General features: G+C 49.9%; 2 protein-coding genes across 2 annotated transcripts; one reads left to right on the top strand and one right to left on the bottom strand.

The window, feature by feature from the left end:
* Window positions 1–53: 53 nt before the first annotated feature.
* Window positions 54–17,798, bottom strand: P4HTM (prolyl 4-hydroxylase, transmembrane). Its single transcript, XM_066195645.1, has 9 exons — window positions 17,524–17,798; window positions 17,372–17,453; window positions 7,806–7,996; window positions 6,681–6,777; window positions 4,486–4,648; window positions 2,713–2,898; window positions 2,223–2,313; window positions 1,671–1,794; window positions 54–383 (listed from the first exon to the last, which is right to left on the bottom strand). The coding sequence occupies exons 1-9, from the start codon at window positions 17,770–17,772 to the stop codon at window positions 154–156; spliced, it is 1,413 nt and encodes a 470-aa protein (XP_066051742.1). The 5' UTR covers window positions 17,773–17,798; the 3' UTR covers window positions 54–153.
* Window positions 10,108–15,972, top strand: LOC136296507 (secreted frizzled-related protein 5-like). The gene is made up of 4 exons (XM_066195649.1): window positions 10,108–10,451; window positions 11,206–11,378; window positions 12,283–12,372; window positions 13,553–15,972. Exons 1-4 carry the CDS (start codon window positions 10,132–10,134, stop codon window positions 13,885–13,887), a joined length of 918 nt encoding a protein of 305 aa, XP_066051746.1. The 5' UTR covers window positions 10,108–10,131; the 3' UTR covers window positions 13,888–15,972.
* Window positions 17,799–19,752: the final 1,954 nt, after the last annotated feature.

A 19,752-nucleotide genomic window follows, 5' to 3' on the forward strand; every position in this document is an offset into this window, starting at 1 on the left:
TGGTCAGCACCGCCCCCAGAGCACGCGGAGGCGGCGCCCGTGTCTCCACGCTTTATTGGCGCGCGACGCGGCCCCGCCGCGCAGTTGGCCCGCGGCCCCGCCCCCCCGCCCCGCGCGGGAAAAGGTCACGTGCGCGCCGCGTCACTCCCGGCACTACAGCTCCAGGTGCACCCCGCTGTAGGCCTTGTCCACTGTCCACTCGCCCGGGGCTCCGGCCCCGGCCCCTGCCTCAGACCCCGCAAAGCGCTCCATCTCCTGCTGGAACTGCTGCTGCCGCCGGCGGTTGGGGTCCACGTTGATCCAGTTGTTGGCGATCCACTTGGTGCCTTGGGTGACCAGGCAGCCGCCGTGCAGAGCAAAGTCGTCCAGCTCTCCCACCCAGCCTGCGGAGCAGAGCCCCGTTAGACCGTGGCAAAGGAGGGCAGGTACAGCTGGGGCCACACAAGGACACACGGCCCGCAAACACCAATGCAATCTCTCCTGGCTGTACTACCTGCTTGGATTTGAGCTCAGATACATCTTACAGGAGTTATTTTCCTGTCACCCCTCCATCTTAGTGCCATCTCACCCTAGCGCCTACGAGGAGTTCATCAGGGCATGCTCTCTGAGCGCAAAATGCCCACTACCTCCATCTCTCCACTCAGCACAAGTGGCTCTCACAATCTAGATCACAGCATCTGTTTTTCTCAGTTCTTTTTGGGAAAAGGAAGGCTGGCATAGAAGAGATAAGGGCTGCCACTAGAAGGCCTGTGGAAGCCAGAGGCTTGCAGCCCTTTGAGAGATTCTATTTCAGCAGTTCTAAACGACCTGTTTACAATGATCCTATCGTTTTTCTGTGGCGGACTTGCATCAGCAGCCACTTTCCATTAAGGAACAAACTGCTCATAAAAACACAATAGGGCTCTTCTCACAGAAGAGTGACAGTCTTGATATCATCACCCAACAGCCCTCAAACACTGGTCTTGTGACCTCCTCTGTGGATTTTCTAGAGATGGAAACATGGGCTGCTCTCAGGGGACCTGAGATGCTACGCTCCTTCCTCCCACCACAGCTCAAAATCTGCCATGGAAACCCTCTGGCGCCATACTCACCAACAGCCTTAAAGATTCATGTCAATTGCCAGCCTGTCAGGGAAAACCGCACTGCACTTTGTGACAAAAACAGCCCCAAGGACACATCGTGGGGCGTCTGCAGCTGAGCTACAAAAGCAGGCATTGGCCCCAAGCATGGCATGGGGTGGCCCATGTGTCCTCATGCTGCAGAGCTGATGGCCATGCCTTTGTTTACCTCCCCTCCCCACCCCTTTGGGCAACACCACATCAGTGACACATTTTGAATTGCAGACCAAGTTCCAGCAGGAGTTTCAGCTTGCACAGCGGGATGGAAGGCAGCTGGTGATGGCGAGTGCAGCCAAGGTCTTTGTTTGCTAGCTAGTCCTGTCCCCCAAAGACATCAGGAGCCACTGACCTACTGCCTGTAAACAAAGGCCTTTCAGAGTCAGGAAGCGCCTACTCAGCTGGCTACAAAAAGACTCTACAGTTCCCACTAGCAAGCAGATACCACCCTTTTTTGGCTGTTCTTTGAGCTCCCAGCTGCAGCAAGGAGATGATGGCTGTCACCTACTGCAGTCCCACCTCTCCCAAGAGCCCAGTTTTGAAGTGAGCCTGTACCTTCTCCATCTGACAGGTAGTTGTACCAGAAGACAGCAGTGCCTTGCTGAGGTTTTACTCGCAAATTGCCCTTGTCACAGTTCTTCCGAGTATCTCGCAGGTCAATGTCGTTCTGGATCAAAGACTGGGGAGAAACCACAGGGAAGATGTCATAAACAGGGCTGGAACAAGGCACATGCAGGGCTGTCCCTGCCCCTAACCCTTGCCTGAGTGTCCCACACGATGGCTTAACGTTGATGCAGGGGCTTTCACAACCCACCTGGAGCAGGCAGTTTCAGGCCCCAGGAGGTTCATAACCTGTTTCTGAGCAGCTGCCATTCTTAACACATTGCCTGACACCTCTAAGCAGGGAGAGCTGAGCTGTCAAAGCCCTGCCCCTCCTCCCTGTCTCAGAGGAAAAAGACTGTAGCATGGTTTCTCCAATGCTCTAGCTACAAATGCTAATGCACACCAACCTAACACACCTGACCCCTTCTGCAGTCACAATGATTAAAAACATTCAAAGAGGGACTCAGTATCCCCAGGGGTAACATGTAGGCGAGGTTCATTTACCATCTCTTCGTATGTCCTGTTATCAGCGATAGGGAAGACTGTTTCACCTCCCCCAGTCACGTTGTTCAGGTAGAACAGCACAGTCACATACCTGCAAGACAGAGGCTGTCAGGAGACACACCTGGAGCAGGAGGAGACACACAGGGGCTGTTCTGCCCCTCCACCATAAATACAGTGGCTCCTCTAAGACATCACATGGCATATGATTTACACCATCAGCTTTTCTCCCACAGTAACACAAGAACAACAAAGAAAACTTCTATCCAGAGTAATGAGTGCGCTTGTAGGCTCTGCTGGGGATGGCTGACTCATTCCACCTTCCTTGTGTGGACCCACAGGATCTGCCCACCTCCCCTTTAAAACCCCCTCATGGCAGTGATGTCCTGAGCTGGTTTGTGAGCCCACAATCCAAGCACTGAGTCCCAGGCGAGATGAGGTGAGGTGAAATGGCTCCACACCCCTTGTCTAACACGTTCAAGGCAAAGCTTACCGGCAGGAGGTCTCAAAGGGAGCACTTTCATTGGCAACAAGCTTCGTGTGGCTGCAGGCAGTCTCAGGGAACACGGGGCCACTGTCCATGTGGGCATGGTAGTGCCCTCCTTGGTCATACCGCACAACCTGGAGGGGCTCGCTGTGCTCCACAATCTCGGGGGGCAAGCGAGTCAGGCGCATTACCCTGGGGAAGAGCAGAGGAGGTGAGTGGAAAGCCACCCTCACCCCAGTCAGCCACTACTCCCAAGCAGTGAGTAAACCCAGAGAAAGAGAACCCCCTGCCCCAAAAGACCGGAGAGACGGATGGGCTGCAGCGAGCATGCCAAGAGACAACCAGGTCCTTACACATCTGTTGGACCATCAGGATCAGCTCAGAAAGCCCTCATCAAGATTAATGAAAAAAACAAAACAAAACCCAAGGAAGCATCTCTAGCAGGACTGCTCTCAGGAAGACTTTGCTCAGCAAGATCCCTTCTGTGCGTGTCCCTGGAGCCTTCATGTGCCATCTCCTCACTTCTCTGGACTCCTGCGCACCACCTACAGACCTCAGGGACAGTTAGGAAAGCACAGGGCCCCTGCTGAGAGTGAATGAGAGACTAGCTCTAGGAATAGTCTTGTCACCTAACTCACCTTTCCCTGTTGCCTTTTCAGCAGCCTCCCCCAGGGCAGAGGGGCACTGGAAGTGATCAAGGAGACCGGAGCCCTCCTGCTCTGAGATTTTTCCACTGCTACATCTGAGATCATCCCCAAGGCAAGCAGGTACGTCTTGAGACCTGCCAAAGAACACTCAGAGCTCTGAGAATCCAGACGGTGAAGCCCTTGGGGCAGGATGGCAAAGCTCCTGCAGGCACTGCCTGGTCCCAGGGAGGACTAACAGCCTCCTTCATTGCTGTGTCTTCACAGGCTCCTGACAGCGGCCAACTGGAGAGCATACAAGCGGAACGCCAATGCCTGTGTGTGCTGGCTAGCTGGCACAGAGAAGGTGGCAGCCACAGTCTGCTCTAATCAAGGCAATATGTGACCCCATTTTCCCACTGGAATGCACTGAAGAAAAGGAGTGGGCAACAGCTGTTTTTCAGGCCTCGGGACAGATTTTACCCACCCGTGTTCTGGGTGAGGACCAGCACCACCAGAACAAGCGAGTCTCCAGCCAATTATTTGAAACTCACAACTACATGATTTGGCCTTCATGCTGGGCTTCAGTTCCTCCCAGTACCAAATCTGAGATGAAGGGAAGGGTAAAAGGTTCTCCCATCTGCCATGAGCTGCCCTACAATATGTGTGCTCGGAGGATTAAACTAACTTTACTAATTTAAGGTGAAGTTGTGCTTTTTAAAAAGTCAGCTCTGAACAGCAAAGACAGAATTCAGTGAAATGCATGAGTAACTAAAGCAAATGACAGTAAGTGCTGGCACTCAGACAGCATTGGAAATGGGCAGTTTCTCCCAGTAAGCTCAGTTACTAATTAGAATGAATGATTTCATATACTGCCAAATCTTCCTGGTTTTATAGGGCTGTTCTCAAAAGTGAATGGAGATGCTGAAAGGCTTGATTTTTCTTTTTCCCTTTCCACAGGACAATACAAATTCTTGCTCTAATGAAAACCTCCTCTCTCTATTTTGTGTCTGTGTTCATTGCTCTTTACACTCCAAGGACTTTTCACACAATTAGGAAGTGTGAATATTAGCAAATCTGCCACTGCCTCTCCCAGCACACAGGTGATGCTTGTGCCTACCCAAACCCAACCTCCCCTCAGCTGCCTGGCCCTTACCTTTGCCGAATGGCCCTCATGACCTGGTGTGCCCCCTCGCCCTGGTACAGCCAGGTGTGCTGGCTGTTGCGCACCAGGTCGCTCATCTTCACTTTCTGGCTTCCCATGTACTTGTGGAAATCACGGATATTCAACTGCTTGAACTCCTCCAAACTTAGCACACCTATGGGAACACAGGAAAAGCCACCTGACTCTGGTGCAGGTAATAGTTCTTGCATCCTGTACTGGGAGAAACACCAGACTGAGGGCACTGCAGAAACTGCCTTCCTCGCACAGACCTCAGTCAGGGCCCACTGTGTCAACCACAGGCTGCACCCCTTCTACCCATGATCATGGGCTCCAGCAATGCTCTCACCTGCAGCAGAGGACACAGAGGAACCTGCCAAAGTGAATTGTGCAGGGTCAGAACTGGGACAGGCAAAATAAATCAATACATCAAAAGAGAGAAAGACCACTACAGTTCTGACATACACAAGAAAGACTGTGCCACCCAGTGCCTGGAGGCTCATTACTTAGATATTTAAATCAACATGTTTAAGGACAGAGTGGGACCTCAGACCACATTTTTTATATGACCTTGCAGGGCAATTAAGAAAAAGCCAAACCCAAACCCAAAACAAGCAGTACATTCTCCTGCATTTGTATAACTGCAAAATATAAATGAGGAATACATGACAGTATGGTCTTGTGTAAACAGAAATAACAGAAAAGCAAGAGGTATAAAGCAGCTTCTCCTGAAACAGGTGTTTCTTGTTTGCACTCAACTGGAATCAGCAAGGGATGGACCCTTGCCTTCGTCAGCTTCAGGAAAATCCTCACATTTGTTATTTTCTCTTTCTGGAGAAGGGAAGGCTTGCACAGGTCTCTGATACCAGCATGCAGTACACTGCCCTGAGCTGCCCAGCATCCACCACGGGCTGGGCGAGGAGCTCACCCAGGCAGCAAACCCAGGGCGGCTGGTGCCAGCTCTGTTCCTTGGGCACCAGCACCCCCTGGCAGGAGGAAAGACCAGCCACAAGGGTCAGCCAGGGACAGTTCCTCAGGTGCCATGTCCTCAGGTCATGACCAAATGATCCACTGTTATTATTCCTAGTGTCTCTCTGTCCCCACTTCCCCTGACTCCCCACAGTCTTTGATGACGCATTGCCACATCCAGGTTGTGACCTGGTCTCTCAGTGTCATGTACCAATCTAACAACAGAGGGAAGCAGCACTCTGGAAGCAAGGTCCTGCCAATAGCCCTTTAACAGGACCTTTCATTTGTTAATGTCCAGAATGGTGGAAAAGCCATCGAGGACTCAGTCATAGCCCTGCCAAGAATGCCACCAGCCTGGAGGAGAGTTGCACAGGGTGCCCTCCGGATATTTATGCATTCACACTGCAACTGCTTCAACTCCAAAGCAGCTCCTCCTGGGCAGCTCTCAATGCCAGGTCACTGGAGGAGAGTGTGTAGAGCTTGTGCATTCACTTAATTTGATTAGGAAATGGAGTGTTGCTTAATTGAGGCCACTCTAATTAGAGCAGCAGAGGTTAGAGTGTATGTCCGGACCAGCAGGAGCCCTTGGGAAACCGGGGGCAGGAGGGGCAGAAGTGGCCTCATGGAATACAGAGAGGTTGCAGCGGCAGAGAGGGGTTCAGCACCAAAGGCTGACAGACAAGATCACCTCCACCTCCACTTGTTCCACTCTCCCCTCACAGTGACATGGGCCTCTTGGCCTGCTGCAAAAGTCTCCCTGAAAACAGGGGAGGCATGCAATGTGTCTGAACGTCTGCACCGCAGGTAACAAGAGCTCTGCGGTCAGAACCTGAGTGGTATCTCAGACCAGGGGAGCAGAAGCACAGCCCTAACATCCTGTTACAGCAGGGCATGAACCAAGGCAGGTCTGACAGGCGAGAGGGAGTGCAGACTTGTGGTCTGATCCTGCTCCAGCAAAATCCAAGTCCAGGCAGTGGGACCAGCTAGCTGCTAGAGTGGTGTTGCAGGGGCAGGGGTGTTGCAGCAAGAGTTAAATGCAGTTACCCTGCATTTACTTCCCTGAGAAGGTGTCTAGGGCAGTGCTATTTCCCCTCAAGGAATTCAGCTAGAGAAAAAGGCCTGGGCAGGGACACGGCTCTCGGCTCTCGCTCTCCCCTACATGGCTGTGCAAGGTCTCCAAGGTGCTGAGGGTGAAGGGATTCCCATGGAGCTGCTCTTACCATTCCCATCAGGATCAGCTTTGACCGCTGTGTACATCTCCCGGATGTTTTCGGGGGTCATCCACCTGCCATTCCCAAGTCGGGTATGGGTCAACACCTGAAATTCATAAATGGATCAAAAAAAAAAAAAAAGCACTGGTTTCTTGCACTCCTGAGACCCTACAGATGCCTTGCATGAGGCCTGGCAGGATCTCCTCCACAGCACATCAGCCAGACAGGCATCGGCACATTTCTGCAGAAAGATGATTGCAGTGAGAATCATCTGGCAGCCACACACTGAGTGTTGCTGATTAGAGTTGTTATTTCCAGTTTAGGTCATGGGAAATGACTGCTGGGACTTGGTTAATCAGCCCTGAGGTGGAGAGAGCACAGCTTTCTCTTGAAGGGAAAGTAAAGCTATTGATGATAGAAGTGAATGCTTTTACTTGTCCAAGGTAAGGGCTTGGAACAAAATTCTTCCTTTCAACATGTACAGAGAGATGCAGAAGCCTGAACAGCTCTCAGCAGGCTCTGACCTTCAGAGAAAGGAGCCTTGCCCTGGCCTGTCACTGGCACAGCTCCCCATACTCCACAGCACTCATGGTACACAGGATGGTTCAGCTTCACCTGAAATGGGAGCCTGAGGAGGGACATGCTTGAACTGTCAGAACTTGCCCTGATGCATCCTCCCATACAGGGCAAGGGTGCTGAAGAGCTGGGGACAAGAGACTTATTATCCCCCTCAGCTCATCAATTGGGGTGGCTTTGCTGGGGCTTGTGAATTCAAGACAGTAAGTTCCCCACAGGCTGCACAAAGCAGGGCCTACGTGACAAACTCACTTCCCAGGACACACAGCAAGAGGCAACAACCCACAGCACAGGAATATTTTATCCAGCATATTCAAAACACACGTCCTGCCAAGGACTGTTGCTGTCTCCCAATAGCATGACAATTGCTGCACATTGCCCCAGAAACTTCCATTCTGAAGGCCAGCACAAATTTTGAGGCAAAAAATTAAGCAAATTGTGATCAGTATATCCTGGGGTCTGGCCCCACCCAAGCACATGAGTAACCAAGAGAGCATCTGAGGAGGGATGTGCCAGAGAGTCCCCAGCAAACCTTTTCCAGTCTGTCCCACACTCTACCTCTTTGAGCTGCAGCTGCCCATCCTGATTGTGATCCAGCAGATTGAAAATGTCCATTTGGCTGATTTCGATCATTTCCATGGCTTCCTCATAGTCCTCTGTTGGTAGGATCTGGCTCTTCTGTAGCCCCTTTAGCTTTGCCAGATGGACAATGAGCTTGCACTCCTCCTCTGTCAGGAAGTCAGGAATTTCTGCAGCAAAAGTGTGAGCAGCAACAGAGACTGAGGAACTGTTACAGTGGGATTCCATGCTGGTGGCAGGAGACTCAGGAAGAAAAAAATCAAAAGAGGTAGGAGGGAAATTTAGGAACTGTCTAAGTTTGGGACATGTAAAAACATCCACCCTTCTACCAGAAGGGCTCTCAAAGAGCATACATCACACACCTGAGCTGCTGGAGGCAGGTATTTTTATAGCAGCAGTTCCTAAATGCTTGGATCCTGGGGTCAAGCCCTTAAAGTCTCTCACAGATACCACAATGGACAAAGGAGTGAACAAACACGTGCATATCACTGCATATTACCATTTCAAAGGTGCCATGTGGATCACAGTCTGGGAACTGCTGCTTTACCGGAAGGGAGGCCAAAAATCTTTACAGTGAAGAGTGGTGATGGCCAGGGTTTCAGACTTCCTTGCTCTCACGTGGAGAGGATGGCACTTTGCACAACAGCAAATCCCTTTCAGGGGAGTATGGCACAGTGCTCTACTATGAAACTCAAACAGAAAGGAGAAAAACTCTAACTTACTCCCACTTACTCTCTTGATCCCCCACTAAAAATGGTCTTCAAATGCAATATTAAAGAGGAAAATACTGGACATGCCAGGCTCCATACCCAGGTATCTCCAGCTTTCCTTTGCAGCACAAACCCAGCAGCAATCAGGCCATTCCACAATCCCAAACAAATTAAAGTGCAGAGAAATCCACCAATGACCATGAGGCTAGGAGACTTCGAGCTGCATGGTACACTGGACACGCACTCGGAAAGCACTGGCAAGGTCCCATTCCAGAGCACAGTTAGACTGTGGCCCAGGAGGTTCAGAGGATCCTCCTGGCTGGTGTCTGTCACAGCTATGGTGACCTTGTTACCAGCTGCTCAGACTTTTGAAAAGGGAAAGAAAAAACCACCAATGCAGGACAGGTTAAGTGCTCCTAGACCCAAGGTCCTGCTCTCCAAATTGCAACTCCCTAGAGCTCCTGCAGGTATGTGCCAAGGACACATTATAGATCAACTACAGCTGCAATCCTCTAATGGAGGGAAAAAATTAATTACTTTCATGACCTGAAATCAACCCTATCGGCTCAAGCTGTCAATAAGCAGTTGGCTTCCTGCTAAGCATAGACCAGAGCCAGCCCTGTAGAAAATGAGCTGTTCCTGGGAAGCCCTAGGAAGACAATGCAGCCAGCAGTATCCATAACACACTCCAAGGAAACAATTTCCGCCACAGGCAGCACAGGGTCCTTGTGCCAGAGGATGCTTCAGAGCTGGAGCTTCTACTGACCAGTTTGAACCTCATGGCACAGCACCAGCTCCAAATGAACCATGTGCACTTGCAACCAATGCCCCCGGTACTTCCAGTTCCCCAAACTGGGCTACAGTAATGATGGCTTATGGAACCTTAATTACATGCTGGAGGAAGGACAATTACACTCTTCAGTGGTACTAACGGGATTTCAGAATGAAGTAGGAATTCTGTTAACTGGAAAGCCTGTGGTCATGCAGGTTGCAAGGTGAGGGGGTTTCCAGCTGAGTGCTGCCAATCCCCTCTGCAAACAACTTGGCTCCACAGCTGCAAATTAGTTCCTCTCTGCCCCCAGCTCTCCTAAACGGTTAACATGTGGCTGTGAGACCATCCTATCTCCCTGCCTGCTCAACAATAGATCCAGCTAAACAAATGCCTCCTAATTGACTTTAAGCAACACTTGATTGCTTTTACAAAAAACAAAAGAGAGGAAAACTTTAGGGTTTATGAAATAATGACTAATCCTGGAGCAAGAGAAAGGGGATGGGTCGGGAGCACTGGTGTCAAACAGAGATTCAATCTTGGCTGAAAGAGCTCCAAGACACATGGGCCAAGTCATTCATCCCTCCCCAACTGCCCTCATTTCCACACCTGCTGATCTAAGCCAAACCCCTGCTAAAATACAAACAATCGGGGCCGCTGGCAAATGAAAATTGGAGCATTGTCTTCCCCATGAGGGCTCTGAAAGGGCCGCACTTAATGAGGATGGATTGACAAAGAGGTGGCTTGTAGGCTATAAAAGGCATTCCACAGTCAGGAGCAGCTCAGTCCGGGGTGTGCTGCCTGTTCACTTGCTCCAAGCACGGTCATGTCCCCTCACAGGCACCCCTTGAGGTTGGGTGGCCCGTGGCTACTGGGTCTCCTGGCACGCCTGCTGCTCTGGGGCTCTCCAGGTGCCTGGGGGAGCTACCTGAGGAGATCCTCCAGCTGCATGCCCATCCCACACCGCATGGCCTTGTGCTACGATATCGGCTACTCCGAGATGAGGATTCCCAACCTGCTGGAGCATGAGACCATGACAGAAGTCATCCAGCAGTCTTCCAGCTGGCTGCCCTTGCTGGCCAGGGAGTGCCACCCAGATGCTAGGATTTTCCTCTGCTCCCTCTTTGCACCGATCTGCTTGGACAGGTAAGATGCTTTTATGAGTTATTTCTGCTGTAACAGTTAACTCCCTGCAGGAGCACAACTCCATGCGCCTCCTGAGAGAAAATGCATTCAATGTGATCTGTGCAGTCCCCAAGAAGCAGTGCTGCTGCTCTCAGCAAGGGACAACTGGATTACTCAGCAGGGAACATCCCTCTGAAAGCGAAACATGAGCGTTTTATATCACAGGAGCAGAAATATGTTCCCTCCTTGGGATTCTTCTGCTCTCGCACCCCAGGCACCGCTGCCACATGCCCTGGCCAGCCCCTCATACACTGCAGGAGCTGCTGGCACACACCAGCTTCACCTCCCACTGCCTGTGCAGCCCCTCACCCCAGCTCCTGCCCCGAACACAAGGTTTCTCAGTTTCCCAACTGTTTCCCAACAGTTCCAGCCTCAGAAAGAAATCCCCAGTTTTGAGGATTCAATTGCAGTTCTCAAAGTACAGAGCTGCTAAGGAAATTTGGTGTAATCAGGCACCTGTAAAGGTAAGCAGTCTTTGCACAACTACAGAAGATTCCTAAGGAGGTGAAGGGCTTCTGGCAGCTTGCCTCATCCCTCCTGTCCTCAGAAATTCCTTGCTTGCTTCCTGGACACGAATGTTTAAAAAAAAGTCAAAGATCCCAAACCTGCCTGCTAACCCTTTAACACAGCCCTGTGCAGCCGAAGTGGTGCTAGGGCTCGACCCTCAGCCTCCTGCCAGGCACAGGGAGGCGCTGAATGCCCACCCCCTCCCCAGGCTCATCTACCCCTGCCGCAGCCTCTGCGAAGCCGTCAAGAGGAGCTGCGCGCCCGTCATGGCTTGTTACGGCTACCCCTGGCCCGAAATCCTCAACTGCAACAAGTTCCCTGCAGACCACGAACTGTGCATTGCAGCAGTCTCCATGGATGAAAATTCCTCAAGCAGGAGAAGTAAGAGGTTTTTTTCTTCATGTATTTTTCCATATGTAACACTGAAAGCTCAAAAGGATGATCCTGTGACTTGTTTCTATTCTGCATATTTCTGGTTTTAAGCTGTATTAAAAAAAAAATTACAAATTCTAGTTTTGTTCTCTCTGGGAGCTGCCTAGAAAATTAGCATAACATTGACTGTGGCTTGTTCTTCTCTCTGCTGTATTCATTAGCTCCCTGGGTGCCATCAGACCCCGCAGGGTTTGGGGCAGAGGGAAGGAAAGGCTGCAAAGCCTCTGGCCCAGGCACAGTGGGAGAGCTCATGGAGTGCAGACTCCCAGCAGTGAGACGTGTTTCCAGTGGAGCTATGGAGCTGCAGTCCCAGTCTTTCAGCTGTGTCTAGGGCTTAAAAACATGCGAAAAGAAATGTCCTGAAAGTCTCCTCTCTAAACATTAGAAACACCATGAAGGGACATGAGCCTCTGCAGACATGAGTTACGCTGGAAAAAAGTCTGGAGGACTCAATTAACACCCAGATACTGATGAGCACTGGGGGAGATTCAAGAGCAGTTAAGGGGAGAACAGACATTTCAACATCATTTCAGCATCACTGGATGGAGTCTGGCCATACCACTGGTTTTGCTGTTTCATCCAAATTAGATCTTCATTAAGTATTTTCACTACTGCTTTAACACGCAGTAATGCACACAAGCCTGAACAAAGCACGACAAGCAGCAGACACAGCAAGGAGAGTCTAACATTTCCCATGCATTTCTGCCTGTCTGAGTTATCTCTCCACAGACTGGGTAGCTCAGGAAGAAGCATCACTAAGAAACAGCAAGCCACCACTTGCAGATCTCAAAATTTCATTGTGTCTTTTCCAGTGAAGCTTGACAAGGGTGTTATAACCGAATTTCTTTTGCAGCAGTGCCCCGAGCCAGCTGCAAGGACTGTGAGCTTGAGGAGGCCAGCACTGCCAGGGAGATCCTGGAAAGCCTCTGTGCAAATGATTTTGGTGAGTACCCTCCTTTTCCTCTCAATTGCTGCCATTCCCTCCAGCAGCCAAGCAGTGGCATGGACAGAAAATAGCTTAGCCATAACATAATGGCTTGGAGAAACTGTACCTTTTACAGCAGATCCCAGGGATTTTCGGTTTTTACTTTACCTGTGAGGTAGCAGGAGGACCCAGCTCCTGGTAGCACTGAAAGTGAAGACTTAATTTATTTCTGTGGGCTCTGATTTGGTTTTGGTCTGTGGCTGCTAAAAACAAGCAGTACTCTTGTTTTCCCTTGCAGACAAACATTTCAATCAAAGCCTATAAGAATCTTCAGCAAATTCCATGCCAGCTATTTCAAACTTTAATAGTTTTGTTTTGGTATTGTGACTGTCCCTCTCCTAGCCCAAGCAAGTGGCAGCTCTGGCTCTGCTCAATCAGACAGCAGGAAGTTTTCAAGATACTGCCCTGAATTCAGGCACACATATAGCAAAACAAAGGTATTTTTCAATAAAATATAAAAGGCTCCAAATCCTGAGCAGCTGTCACTTCCAGCAGCTGCCACGTCACTTCCTGAAATCTCTGCTCAGAGAAAAGTCAAGTAATTTGCACAAGATCAGGACTTTTATGCATCTATCTGCTTGTGCCCATGATTCCAACAGGGTTTCTGTAGTGGTGCTAATACATCTTTGCCACTCTTAGGAGGGAAACGGATTGAGAAGGAGAAGGAGCTCTTTTCCCCCACATAACAAGAACAAGAGGGAATGGCTTCAAGTCGCAATGGAGAGATTCAGATTGGGTAATAGGAAAAAATTTCTTCACCAAAAGAATTATCAAGCAGTGGAACAGGCTGCCCAGAGAAGGGCTTGAGTCACCATCCCTGAAGGTATTTGAAAGTCATGTAGATGTGGCACTTGAGGACATGGTTTAGTGGTGAACTGGGCAGGGATGGGTCAGTGGTTGAACTGGATCTTTGAGGTATTTTCCAACCTAAATAATTCTGTGATTCTAAGAACAGTGTTCATTACTGGAAACTAACCTCAAATGAGAACTTTCACAAGTTCACTGCAATAGCAAAAGCTTGGACAGATACCTCTCCACATTACAGGGACAGCAGAGAAGCCTTGGGCTCTATGTGTTGAAGTAGATGAAAGGTATGAAGAGCAAACAGAACTCACAGCTCTTATTCCAATCCCTGCAGCAGTGAAAATCCGAATCCTGAGGAAGAACACCACCACCACCATCTCAGACTTCGACCTGGACCCCTCCAAGGTGGAGGTGCTGAAGCACGGCCCGCTCCTCAGAACTGAAATCCCTGCCAGGCTCCAGCAGTGGCTGGACATAGATGCCACCTGCGCCCACAACATCATGCGAGGCACTCACGCAGGGGTCTTCGTTGTAAGTGGTGAAGTACAGAGTGACAAAGTGGTGGTGAACAAGGCCTATGCCTGGCAGAAGAGGAACAGGAACCTGCACCAGGCAGTGCGGAGGTGGAAACATCACCGCTGCCCCGAACAGGTGGGATGGAAGGTCTGAAACATCTCAATTCAGCAATAAGAAACTGCTCCCTTCCCTATGGCTAGAAAACTCCTTTCCCTGGCAGGTGGTGTTTTGGAGATGTACAGTCATATTTCTAAGTGATTTGAAAGAGTCATAGTGCACAGATAGGGCTTTACTACAGAACCCTGTTTTACCAAGACAGAGCTTAAGGACGCAGGTTTAACATGTTCCTCTCACAAGACTCTGTAGGATTCAGGACGTGCTTGGTTCAGCTTTGCGTAGGATCCAACATCACAACAAAACTTAACTATGCAAGTGAGGACAAACTAGAAGAAACCTTTAATAACAGTTACTTCTAGTTCTCATTATCAGAGCTGGTATTTCAAATTCATTATTTGACCCTGAGACACTGATGCTGTCCAAGTGCCTGCTTGCTTTCTGTCCACAGATTACATGAAAGTCTCCCTGACTGCGAAGTGATACTTTTTACGTAATGGAGCAAATACTTTACTCTTGAACAGTCTGAGGTAAATTAACAGGGAGAGGAACCCACACTGGCTATGCCCAGCCCCTTAAAAACTGCATGCTAAACTCCGCTCTTGAGTCAGGCTGTCCCTTCAGCTTCCTGTGCTGAGAGCTGATGAACATCCACACATGCAAAAGCAGAGAGCCATTCTCAAGCAGGAAAGGCATAGAGCAGACAGCTGAGGGTTTCTAAATAACCAGGAAAACTACTTTTCAGCATCAGAAATTCAGTGTGGATCAAAAGATTCTGGTAACTGGGGATATCACAAGAACCTTGAGAAAAGCAGAGCATGAGTGAGACATCAACTGTTCAAAACTCTGCTTTGGTGTGAACAGCAGCTTTGCTTGGCACTGGGAGGTGAGTCCCAGCCCCAGCACAGTAGGATATTGCAGTTTTGATACGGGAGCAGCAGAGGAACCTTCCACAGCTGCCTGGCCTCCCACCTCTACATGAGGAAAACAGAACATATGGGAAAACTCGAGTCTCACCAAGTTCTCTTCAGCTCACTCTCTCACTCAAGCAGGACTGTCACTCCCTGCAGGGGTACACTGTGCTCCAGACCACACAGCAGAAAACAACAAATCCCCAAATGAGGAAACAAGTCGGATTTCTGCCGCCTAACAAAGCACTGTCCATGGAAAGTTTTCTATATTGGTTTAAGCCTGTGGCTGAAATAAAAAAACCTAAAAAAATTTAAAAAAAAAAGCAACCAAGTGGAATAAACAGCCTTTGGGAGGAATGCCTTCTGCCTTGTTGGTGATGCCTGCAGCGTTGGCCATGCAGAGACAGCCAGTCTGCTGGAGACACATTGCCTCCCCGTGTTCACAAGGCACACCAACAACCCACACTGCGGGCTCCTCCTCACTCTGGTGTGGGCTGAAAGGAGCGCTCAGACACACACACTGCAATTCAGCTGCGCCCTGACATTTATGCAGTGATTACTTCTTGTCCCTGAGGCTCAGAAGAAAAACACAGCCAAATTTCCTATTTTTATTCCTCCCCACTGTCTTGTCTTAGAAACTGCTGCCCAATCCACAGAATCTGCTGTCAGGTGGTTGCTGCAGTGGCAGTATCTTCTGAACAGATCACGTTTAGAAAACAGAACACATAAAAGCTCTGAAGGTTGAAAAGGCTTTGTCTGATTTGTTTTCCATTAGTAGGGCTATTTGATTACTAGTGTTTCCCAACTGAAAACTGCACAGATGGTCTGACTTACAAGCTTTAGAAATTATGCCTTGTAGCAAGAGGGGGGAAAACACAGGGCAGGGATTTTTTCATAGCTCCATAAAATATGCTTGGGTTCCATGCAGATGTGACTTACCCACAACTAAAAACCAAACCTAAAGTTCCCCTACGGTGCCCAGCCCATGCTCTGAAGCCCAGGGAACACATTAAATCATTCATGAGTGTCTGCTGCTGTGTCCTCACTGCAGCCTGCTCTGCTGAAAGCAAAGATGACAGACCAAGCACTGTTTCCTTAAACTGGGTCTTGTATTCTGCAGCACTTTGTATCAAATCCTCAGAAACTCAAGAGTCTTTGCTAAGGGCTTCTGTATTCACCAAACACAACCAAGTTAAATACACACTTTCACTAATTGAAGCAACTGAGATTAAATGACTTAGTTTTTTTAAACCAGTTGAATTAGATTGGTACTGCCTGCATAGATAGAGAAGTCTCTGGAATTTTTTTAAAGTCAGAGCTGGCTCCTGGCAGGTTCATCCGGGGAGATAACAACTGTCTTGCAACTTGCAGTTTCTAAATAAGGGACTCCTTATCAGAGGACAAAGGAGAACAGACTTGTGGCATCTCAAATGGTGAATGTCTGTCACTGTCTGTGATGGCATCCTCAGGGACAAAAGCTTCCCTCAAAAACAATGGAGGTGCTGGAACAAGAAGCTAAAAATTGCAGGATTATTATTGCCAGGACAAACCTGCCTTTTATCATCTTCAGCACCTTCCTTGTGGGACAAGACCAGCTATTTCATTTTAGCAGCACTAGAAAGGCAGGGAAAGAGGAAACAGGAGCTTTCCTGAGTGAAAACCAGAGCAATTGCCTCAAACCGTGGTTCTGGTAATGACAGCACTTTTGTGATGCTGTGGGGTTATAAGCTCCAGGTTGGTGTGTCTGTTTAGTGAATGTCAGACTGAAATCCACTATGAAATTCACGGTGAGGTTTTCAGAATATATGATCTATTTGGAATCAGAAAAAATCCCTCTATTTATATTATTGAGAAAGCATCTGAAAGATTCTCTATGCTGTCTTTTCAGAAACAACAGGTTTCTTCTGACTTTGCAATAGTAGGAATTTTATAATGATTGATTACCCCCCCCGCAAATTATTTAGCATATTGTCAGTGGCTTTCCAGAACACAGACTTCAATTAGTGAGACTTGACCAGTGACAGCAAAACATCACAAAAAGGTAAAGAAGATTAAAAAATAACTGAAAGGCAGATGTTGTGTAGTTGTGTATCAGAGAAGCCAAAAATAAAAATAAATCTAGAACAGGACACAAAATGGTGGAAGACTTTAAATCCATCAATTCTTTAAATCCAGCACTCATTTCCTCAGTGCTGAAGCATCAATACCAAATTGCCTTTTTATAATTTATTAACAAAAGTTTGGGTATCTCTTGTCCTTTCCTTACACTCAGCAACTTCTTCAAGGTTCTTGCCAGTGATCTGCTGTCTATCCTAGTATTTTACAGAGAACCTGAAAAACCTGTAAAGGTTAACCTTCCAAATTCTTCAAAGTGGGCCATCCAGAATACGTAACCTCTGCGAATTTTGCATCAACATACCTGAAACGATACCGCACTCTTTTTAACGCAGCCCCAAGGAACAGCAGCACAGGGAGGGAAATCATTTTCCCCCGAGTAGGTGTCAGACAGCGGCGGGTGTCAGCCAGACACGCACACACACAGGGCGGAAGCCCCCCCGCTACCGGCGTGCCCGGGCCCGGCAGCAGCTGTCCCCGGCGGGGCCGGTACTCACCGAACAGCAGCGGCTTGAGGCTGAGGGTGCGCACAGCGTGGGCCCTGCCGGGCACCAGCTCCACCCGCTGCGTGTGGCCCACCTGCGGGGAGAGCAGCGGTCAGCGCCCAGCGCTCAGCGGCCCCGGCCCCGGCCCCCGGTCGCGGCCTTGCCTTGATGCCCTCGAGGCGCGGGAGGGCGCGGGCCGGCGGCGGCGGCGGCGGCGGGGGGGCGGCGGGCGGCCCGCCGGGCTCGCCGGCGCTGAGGTGCACGAAGAGCAGCAGCCCCAGGACGTTGAGGACGTAGAGGTGCGCGAAGATCATGAGGACGAGGAAGTAGGGGCGGGAGCAGACGGGCCGCGGGCGGCCCCCCGGCGGGCCGGGCAGCGGGGGCCCCTCGGCCCGCGCCTCCGCCGCCGCCATCGCCCCGGCCCGCCCGGCCCCGCGTCACCACGGCAACGCTGCGTCACCGCGGGGCGGGCACAGCGGCCGCGGGCGGGGACAGCGGCACCGGCCCCCGCCCCGCCCCGCCGCTAAGAAGAGCCAGGACACCGCCCAAGTTAGAAAGTCACAATTTATTTCAAATAAACCACGGGCACACACCTCTGGCAACCGTTTCCCGGGCGGTTTCCGCCGCCCCTGGCCCTCTCTGGTGCCTGCGAAGAAAAGCGAGGGGTGGGAGCAGTCCTGGGCCCTCCCACACACCACAACGCTGTCCCACAACCCCAACCAGACCGGGGCCGAGAAAGGAATTCCCAGAACAAGTGCCTCATTTAAAAATAAAGTTCTATTTTTCACCTGCTTAAAAAGTCTAAAATTTAGAGTGCAAGAGTATAGTACAGAAACCTCCTGCTGCCCCGTCTGCGGGCGGGCACAGAGACTTCGCTGCGCAGGGCAGCAGTCATGCAGCTTGTGGTGTCAGTAGAAAACCTTTTGTTACAGTCTGGGAAGCCTGAGGACGAACAGAGATGAGGCAGCCAATGCACTGAAACAAGCGAAGCCCAAATAAAAGAGTACCAGATGCAAGGATGGAGAGGTGTCAGGCTGGCACAGGAGCTGGAATCAAGTGCAAAAAAAGAAAAGAGAGCAAACATTCCACACCTGTAGCAGTAACGCATCAAAGGGAAACTTGTACCTCAGAATTAACGGCTCCTGAGCCACTTTTTATTACCTACATCCATATAACCTTGCTAACTCAGAGGGCCATGTACTTATTAGACGGAGGAAAAATGGCCTTTTCTTTGGGGGTTGGGAACCCACATTTCCTTCCTGTCACCTGCCTCCTGAGCAGTGTCATCCACCTTACACACAGAGACAGCAGCCCTTGTGCCCTGCACATTTTGTCTTGAAGACCATGACTTTCTGTACAACACCAGTACAGAAGTGGTCCTGCCTGGGCTGCAAAAGCAAGTCCTGTTGTTTTCCCAGAGTATAGCAATAGGATCTGTGGGGGCAACCAAGGACTTTCAGCACTTTCAGAAAGGATGTTTTGTATAAAAATAAATGGAACTGTTCACAAAGCTCTAGTTTCAGAAAATTTGAAAGAATTAGTGGGTGCACCATGCAATCCTCAGCCAAGCATCTTAGCAGCCTGTTCAGTAAGCCTGGCCACAGCTATATGGCTTGGCTTGTCTACAAACAAGGATTCATAGCAAAATATTTTGTGGGGGCAATGAAGAGGGAGGGAGGGAGGGAGGGAGGGAGGGAGGGAGGGAGGGAGGGAGGGAGGGAGGGAGGGAGGGAGGGAGGGAGGAAGGAAGGAAGGAAGGAAGGAAGGAAGGAAGGAAGGAAGGAAGGAAGGAAGGAAGGAAGGAAGGAAGGAAGGAAGGAAGGAAGGAAGGAAGGAAGGAAGGAAGGAAGGAAGGAAGGAAGGAAGGAAGGAAGGAAGGAAGGAAGGAAGGAAGGAAGGAAGGAAGGAAGGAAGGAAGGAAGGAAGGAAGGAAGGAAGGAAGGAAGGAAGGAAGGAAGGAAGGAAGGAAGGAAGGAAGGAAGGAAGGAAGGAAGGAAGGAAGGAAGGAAGGAAGGAAGGAAGGGAGACAAAACCTCATTCTCATTTAGCTCAAAGCTGGATGATTATGTAACAGAAGTGAAAATTCTTTGGGATTAGGAAGCTCCACATACCTGTTCTGCAAAGGGATTTTGTGTTAAGATAGTTATGTTTAGACAGTAAGAACATCAGCTTTTATCCTAATCAGTACTTTCCACATTACATTTTTAAATAGTTTAAACGTTGGTTCTATTCACTGCAAACTGCTGGGTCTCAGCAAACCTTACCCCCTCCACCATCCCTTCCCATGAAAGCAGCATGCCAAGACAATCATTTGGGAAGGGGAGAGGAAGAGAGACTGACCTCTAGGATGTATCATGAGGAGGGCACAGAGAGGCTGCTGCTGGGTGCAGAGC

This window comes from Chamaea fasciata, unplaced genomic scaffold, assembly GCF_029207755.1.
Source record: "Chamaea fasciata isolate MVZ Bird 193981 ecotype frontalis unplaced genomic scaffold, bChaFas1.0.hap1 SCAF_13, whole genome shotgun sequence".
Lineage (NCBI taxonomy): Eukaryota > Metazoa > Chordata > Aves > Passeriformes > Sylviidae > Chamaea > Chamaea fasciata.

Coding starts and splice junctions, on each gene's coding strand:
- P4HTM (XM_066195645.1), bottom strand. CDS start 17,772: ATGGCGGCGGCGGAGGCGCGGGCCGAGGGGCCCCCGCTGCCCGGCCCG. Junction 1,795..2,222: donor ACAGGACATACGAAGAGATG/GTAAATGAACCT, acceptor GTTTCTCCCCAG/TCTTTGATCCAGAACGACAT. Junction 384..1,670: donor CTACCTGTCAGATGGAGAAG/GTACAGGCTCAC, acceptor TCTGCTCCGCAG/GCTGGGTGGGAGAGCTGGAC.
- LOC136296507 (XM_066195649.1), top strand. CDS start 10,132: ATGTCCCCTCACAGGCACCCCTTGAGGTTGGGTGGCCCGTGGCTACTG. Junction 10,452..11,205: donor GCACCGATCTGCTTGGACAG/GTAAGATGCTTT, acceptor CCCCCTCCCCAG/GCTCATCTACCCCTGCCGCA. Junction 11,379..12,282: donor AAATTCCTCAAGCAGGAGAA/GTAAGAGGTTTT, acceptor TTTCTTTTGCAG/CAGTGCCCCGAGCCAGCTGC.